This window comes from Dryobates pubescens, chromosome 6 (assembly GCF_014839835.1).
Source record: "Dryobates pubescens isolate bDryPub1 chromosome 6, bDryPub1.pri, whole genome shotgun sequence".
Taxonomy (NCBI): Eukaryota; Metazoa; Chordata; class Aves; order Piciformes; family Picidae; genus Dryobates; species Dryobates pubescens.
The window spans coordinates 13,016,986-13,024,468 of record NC_071617.1 but is presented as its reverse complement, the minus strand read 5'-3'; the positions used below and the strand labels follow the sequence as shown (position 1 = coordinate 13,024,468).

Sequence of the window (7,483 nt, the reverse complement as noted above, 5' to 3'; positions counted from 1 at the left end):
CGGGAGGTGGCACCCGCAGCTGGCAGACGCGCGGCGGGAGCACCCGCGCAGGCGGCGCGGGACGCTTGCTGCCAGCTTTCCCCGTTCATCGTCAATTCCCATCCCACTCCCGCCGCCTCAAGGCACCAAGGGAGTCCACAGGCACCACCCGCCAGTGCAGAACATGAGCATAAGATCCAAGGCCGCGCATGAGCACAAGACCACAGCGGCCACTCGCATTCGCCTTCCTCTTCCCTAGGAGAACGACCCTGCTACGCAGGCGCTCCCATGCACACCACACGACCTTTTTACGTGCGCGCACATTGGCGCTACGATTTCGCCGCCCAAGGCCGCATTGCCTAAGCCGTCGCGGCGTGCGGCGTCCTGGCCGCTCCCCGCACGCATGCGCCACGTGCGCGGTTTCCTTGGCAGCCGTGATTGTTTTCGGCAAAACCACCTGCGTGGACCTGCGAAGGGGAGCGCGGGGGGAGGGAGAGACCACTGGAGGCCGGGGGGGTGAAAAACAGGGTAACTGCATCAGTAGCTGTCGGCTGACCGCGGTGCTGCCAGAACCGGACGGGGCTGACGTGAGTGGTGTCCTGGCGCTGCGGAGTTGCGGCGGGCGAGGAGTCGCGTTAGGCAAGGCTTGGACCCAGAGGCCGCGTACTACCGGGGTCCCGCCGGGCGCTGTAGCCACTCATCCTGATGCGCGGCTCTAGAGGCGGGTAGACTGAGGCACGCCCCCACTCTGCTCTTCCCTCCCCCGGCTCCCCTCCTGTGTGTTCTGCGTCCCCTCTCTCCCGCCACAGGCAGGGGACTCAGCCGGGTGTTTGGAAGCCGTTACGAAGCGCGCCGCGGCGGGGCCTCTGGCGCGCGCGGCAGGAGCGGCGCGAGCGGGAGGCGGCGGGACCGAGGGCCGGCCGGCGGCCAGCCTTACCCGGGGGCATGCGGGCCGCACCTCGCGTGGGTGCTGGCTGGAGGGGCGACCCGGCCAGGCGGCCGCTGTGTATGTCGGTCCCCGGTCTCGGTGCGGAGTAGTGGCGTTATCCGTTCATTAGTTGGGGTTTACCCCGCTCGCGCTACAAGCCTTTGGATTTTACTAGGGTGAGATTCCATGAGCCGCGGCACATTGAGATCCAGTGCCCTGTGCCTGGCGTGTTAAACCCGAGAGCAGCGATGCCTCCTTCATATGAGGCATTCGTCCCGTCTGTTAATCCAGTTGTGATTTGTGAACGTTCCTTTGTATCTGTTGTTTATTTCTCTAAGCAAAGCAAAATGACACTTCAGAAATTAAAATACTTTAGGGTGGCCATGTGATGCGAACCCATTTTCATAATTAAGATCCAAGATAAGGCAGAGACCTAAAGCTCCATTTCCTTCTACAGAACCGAAGTTCATACGTTTGCCATCAGGAGAGGAACTGACTTTTTAACATCCTAATCAACAATGCCAAATCTGTGGAAAAGTAACTTGGCAGTTAAGCCTGAAATTAAATCTTTCTAATATGTTACAATTAGAAAACTAAGATGGGTAGCACCAGCCGTTTTAAACGTTCTGCTCGTCCATTTTCTGGACTTAAATACTGATTTTTCATGAATAAAACCAGATTGGTTTATGATGTCACTTTTCTCATTAGTGAAGAGAAACAAATAATCTGCTCAGTGTTATTTTGGTATATAATTGTGAGTTAAAGCTCAGTGGTGATACCTACAGATGGCTGAATTAGAAGCCTACTAGTAAACCCCAGGATTTCCCACTATGATGAGCATTCTCATCTGAAAAAATGAGAAGTAGACAAGGCCTGATGTTCTGCTTATTTTCAGCCACTGGAAAGTACACTAACTTTTTATGACAAAAGAAAAATTAAACATTCATGAACATCATAAAAATCCTGGTGTGCAATTACGTTTTGTCAGATCAGTTTCCCAACTGGTCCTAGTTAGGTAGGACATCTGTCATTTCCCATTCTGAAGTACAGATTCTGTGTGTTCTGCTCCATTATAGTATAGTTTTGATTGTTTGGGCTTTTTTTAGTGACCAGTAAGAGTGATTTTTTTATTAACAGTGGATTTTGCAGCATGTATTGCATAGGGAATTCCTATGCAGAGTATCACAACTCAGTGAGTGTTGTAGAATACTGTGAAAAGAGCAAGAATTTAATGTAACATCACATTTATAAATACAGATGGAATATTAGAGAAGAGCAAAGCAGATGATTTTTGGCAAGGTACATAGTCGTTCTTGACATTTGTGGAAGATTTGGCTTCATGATTTTGTTTTTTGTTTTTTTCCTGGCGGCTAGAATGTGTCACTGTTGCAAGTATGTATTTTTGGCATTCCTGGACTGCCCTGATCAGGCAAAAATGCATCTTACAAGACTAATTTTAATGATAGCTGAGTTTATGCAGGTTGGGGCACTGTGGTTGCTGAACTTTGATATACGATTAAATCTCTCCTATTTTAAGGTGAGATTACACTGACTAAACACCCTTGTTCTTATCCTTGTTGATTAATGATCTATATTTACACAAGTCTAATAGTTGCTTTAATTTACCATGTCAAAGGTAATGCAATTAAAAAGTGGAAATTATGTAAAATAACAGCACTATCATTACAGGGCTTCATCTCTTTATTTTATTGCCAGAAGAGGGTAGACTTTTACTGAATAAATAGAGGTAAATGAAGCATTCTAGCGTGAGGTGTCCCTGCCCATGGCAGGCTGGGTTCAAACTCGATGATCCTTGAGGTCCCTTCAAACCCTAACAATTCTTATGATTCTGCACTCACTGGTAAATTGTCAAACCTATGTGGTTTGACAGGGCTGGCAGATATGAGGTGACTGTAACCTTTGGAAAGGGGTTTCTTGCATCATAAGCAAAAGTATGTGCAAATTAATTTACCTATAGGGTTTTTTTTTTATAGTGTGGTTAAACTTTGTCCATAAAATTATTTTGATACTTGGAGCAGATACGCACTTGACTTATTTTGCTGTTTTGTCTTACTTCATGTTTTAAGAGCACTTCACCTTTTTATTTGCTATGTGTAATTAGTGCTTGAAGGGTGGTTGAAATGTCTCAACTAATAAGAGACTTTTCCATGTTCCTGCAATCCTCAATGAATTATTAAAGTGGTAATATTTTTACAACTGCATTTAGTTTTCTACTCTTTAAGATTCTGAGGGTTCTCTAGCCAATTGTCAACCAACTACTTGAAAAGCAGCACTTAATAAAATGGCTTTTTTGGTATAGCTAAGTAGAAATTGCAAAAGCACATTTATTTGTTAATGTTTGCTGCTTCTGTTTCATGTAAGAAGTGTTCCTTTTAACTGCTACTGTTTTAGTTGTGAAAGTAAAGCTTTGCTTTATGGGTCAAAACATATTTTGGTGAAAATATTGCTACTCTGTCAGTGTCATGAAAGCATATGGGAGAACAGTGTTGGTTTTGGTGGTTTGTTTTTAATTTCTTCCTGTGAAGTCCCTCACTTCTTTCAAACACCCTTATACTGTTGGATACTTAGCATTGCTTAATGCGTGAAATAAACTATTGACGCCTGGCAACTGACTAACCACCGCTTCTGTAATCCCAAAGCAGTCCTAACACATTGCCTTTTGTTTCTTTTGGTTTGGCTAACCAGCAGACCGAACTGCTGTAACAAATACAAAATTTCCTGTAAGTATGAAGCCTGTGGGAGACAAGGAAGAAGCAAGTAACCTGTCAGGGGGATGACAGGGTTCTTAGGGTACAGTAGTGCAGATGCTTGGGAATGTAAGTGTAAGATTTGTAACACATGATGTTCGTATACTCTACCTGGGAGTTGTGTGAGTGTTAGGTGGCTTGGACCAAAATGGTGCAGAGGATAATGCAGACATACAGTCTAGCAGTATTTCCTACTATGTCTTCACTTACTAGGATATATGTAGTCTGGATGAACATGAGTTAGCGGTGTCCAGAAGGAGATGTTACCTAGGGGGATCTTGAAACTATTGCCTTATGGGCTGTTGAGGAGATATGTATGGTAGTTTATTGCATAGAAGGCTAAAGGGAATATACCACAGTCATAGAAAGACAGGTTTCATTAGTTCCACTGTTTACAAAACAGCTTTGTGTGTTAAAGTTTTTTGTAAAACATTCTGCATTTTCTAGATGAGAAGATAAAGCTGTATAATATTTTAATTTGCCCTCAAGCTTTGTTTGGATTGCATTTGTAGGCTTTTCTCCACTACCAGGAGGGCCTAAACATTTTTTCTTTAGATAAATGAGTTTCATGTAAATGCTTGTCTGCTTTATGTAAAATACAAATGCCTTATGTAAACATAAATATGTAAATATTTGTAATAAAGTTAGATTTGCTGGCAGGTATTAATCTTTGCATTGAAAACTATCAGCTGGCTACAATGTGACTTCCTTGGTGGTGCTTGTGAGGGTAGGAACCTTTTAAGAAAGGCTTTAATGTAAATGGCTTCATGGGTTAGTATTACTGAAATGAACTGTAGGGGTGTTTTTTTAGGTGGCTGGAGGACTACAGTGCTGAACTAGTTGGTTATTGCCCAGAAATGCATAGCTAATTCATAGAATCACAGAATTGTTTCAGTTGGGAAAGACCTCTAAGATCATTCAGTCCAACCATTGACCTAATACCACCATGGCTCTTAAACCATGTCCTGAACTGCCATGTCTACCATGAGTTTTGAACACCTCCAGGGATGGTGACTTCATCACCTCGCTGGGCCACCTATTCCAATGCATTACCACCCTTTCAGTAAAGAAATTTTTCCTAATATCTGATCTAAAATTCCTCTGGTGCAACTTCAGGCCATTTCCTCTTTTCTATCACTTGATATTAGGGAGCAGAGACTGACTCCTACCTCACTACAGCCTTGTTTCAGGTAGTTGTAGAGAGCAGCCTCCTCAAGACTGAATTCCAGTTCTCAGCACCGTCTCATAAGACCTGTTCTCCAGACCCTTCACCAGCTTCCTTGCCCTTTTCTGGATGCACTCCAGCACCTCAGTGTGTTTCTTGTAGTGAGGGGTCCAAAACTGAACATAGTATTCAAGGTGTGGCCTCACCAGTGCCCAGTACAGGGGCACAATTACTTCCCTGCTCCTGCTGACCACACTAAAATTCAACTGCTCTGGTGCTGGCTTTTATTTACTCCAAAATAACAAGTATCAGATAGATGCTAAGAATCCTGAGCTGAGATTTGATGGCAGAGAACTTCTAATAATTTAGACAGATAGTCTAGAAAGAAATATTTTCCTAAAAGATGTGTACTTGTCCTTGATGTTAATTAGTGAGCATTCAATCGTTAGCTTCAAGTCTATGGACAAGTTATATTAATCAAAGTGGTTAATTACTTCATATAGATGGTGAATTCTGAAGAAGGAGCAGCTGGTGTGTTGAGTCACTTCTAACTGAGGACTAAAAATGCCAGCAGGTAAGAATATTTTGTGTTTGATTTCCAAACATGTTTTATAGTCAGAACGAGATGTAACTAGGAATTACTTCAGTCTACAAATTTTTAATGCTGTGTTTTAATGTTTTAATGACTGTGTTTTGAGTCCATGTTTGTAGGTAATTTTCAGTGTTGCTCTTTGGTTGGTTGGTTTTGGTCTTGGTTTTTGTGTTTGTGCATGTGTTTTGTTTTCTATTTGAGGCCTTTTGGAAAAACTGACAATATCATAGTATCATATCATAGAATCAGTCAGGGTTGGAAGGGACCACAAGGATCATCTAGTTCCAACCCCCCTGCTATGGGCAGGGACACCCCACACTAGATCAGGCTGGCCAGAGCCTCATCCAACCTGGTCTTAAACACTTCCAGGGATGGGGCCTCAACCACCTCCCTGGACAACCCATTCCAGGGCTTCTCTTCTCCAGACTGAACATCCCCAACTCTTTCAGTCTGTCCTCGTAGGAGAGGTGCTCCAGCCCTCTGATCATCCTCGTGACCCTTCTCTGGACACGTTCCAGCACATCCATATCCCTCCTGTAATAGGGGCTCCAGAACTGGATGCAGTACTCCAGGTGGGGTCTCACCAGAGCTCTTTGACTGCTGGGCCAGACTGTATTTTTAATTCTTTATGTACAAAGTAAGCATTATTCCAGGGGGTCTAGAATACCTACTACTTCAAGGCTTGAGTTGCTGCTGATAGCACTATTATGATTCACAGAAATGCAGGGACTCTCAGCTTCAACTGATTTCAGATCTGTTCAGATCTCCTTTTAGCAATTTTCTCAGGGTGATTCTCCTCCGAGTTCTGGATGCAGTAAGAAGCCAGAGCTGCTGCTTCTCCTGGAGACTCTGTCACCTCTGTTATCAGTGTGTCACTGTTCATAAACAGTGAGGGCAATAATCTGTCCTCTGCTTTGGCAGTTTTATGCTGATCCTGATATGTTGCTTTCTTCAGGAAACAGTAGACAATACAGACTTCAGCAACCAGTAATGAATAGTCTGACATGTTTGTAAAATGTTGCTGAGTTATCCTTGTGGTTTACATTGTCAGTGGAAATTCTTAACTGAATACTGAGTGAATTTCCTGGTAAACTTTCCCTGATAAAATAATTCTTGTGCTTTGCCATTTTGAAGCATGCTTATGGACTTCATTAGCAATGGTGATTATTGAACCTAGTGAATCACACTCTAGAGTTCTGTTTTCCAGTTGAAAGCGAGGCAAAGGCAAAAACCAGAGTCCGCTTTGAGGAAATCTTCAGGCATCATGCTGGTCTGACAGACACAAAGAAATCAAAGAAGAAGAAGTTTCACACTGAAGAGAATATTGTGGTGAGTTTGAACATATGCAAACTTTGTTTTATTGCTTTCCTTAATGGAAAAAAAAGATCAGGAAAATGTGGAAGAGGATGTAAGCTCTTTTTTTTTAAAATGAAGTCTATTTCTTCACATTCTTCATTTTTAGATTTGTTTTGGCTTTTGTTGGTTGTGTACCAGCAAGATACCCTTGAAATTTGGAAGTATGCCAAAATTTTGTGGAATATAATACTGGTAAAAAGAAAGTGGCACATGCAGGCATGCACTCTTTTAAAGTCTGCCAGTACATTTTTTTCCAGTTACTTTTTTCAGAAGAGTTTAAGATTTTCAAACTCAGATCAGTATGGTATCTGAAATGTAGCATAGAAGAGGTGGGTTTCCCCCCCACACCTCCCCTTTCTTTTTTTTCTTTTCTTTTTTTTATAGCTAACATGTGTAGACTTCCTTGGTTAGCTTTACTTTTTTGGTGGAATGTGAGTTTTTAAATCTGTCTGAGTAAGTATTTTTGAGCACTTAACTGCATGGTCATGTGCAAATACATATTACTCATAGGCATTGTAAGCTTACTTTGGATTTAGAATTGGTTTCTATTCCAGAAGTCTGATGTAAACCACTAGTATTTTGAAGTTACCTAGAAACACCATAAACTGAATCATAAGTTTGTGGTATGAACACAAATTCAAAACCATTTTTAGAATCCATGTGGAAGCTTTGCTTCATGGTTTTATTGAGCCATA

The 7,483-nt window shown here is 42.8% G+C and overlaps 1 protein-coding gene across 1 annotated transcript in view; it reads left to right on the top strand.

The window, feature by feature from the left end:
- Positions 1 to 521: 521 nt before the first annotated feature.
- The window catches only part of AHI1 (Abelson helper integration site 1), a 95,180-nt gene continuing 88,218 nt past the window's right edge, over positions 522 to 7,483 (top strand). The window contains exons 1-3 of the mRNA XM_054162615.1: positions 522 to 566; positions 5,344 to 5,414; positions 6,640 to 6,761. Coding sequence (XP_054018590.1) covers positions 5,405 to 5,414; positions 6,640 to 6,761 — 132 coding nt within the window. The 5' untranslated portion in view covers positions 522 to 566; positions 5,344 to 5,404. The remainder of the gene's footprint in view (positions 567 to 5,343; positions 5,415 to 6,639; positions 6,762 to 7,483) is intronic.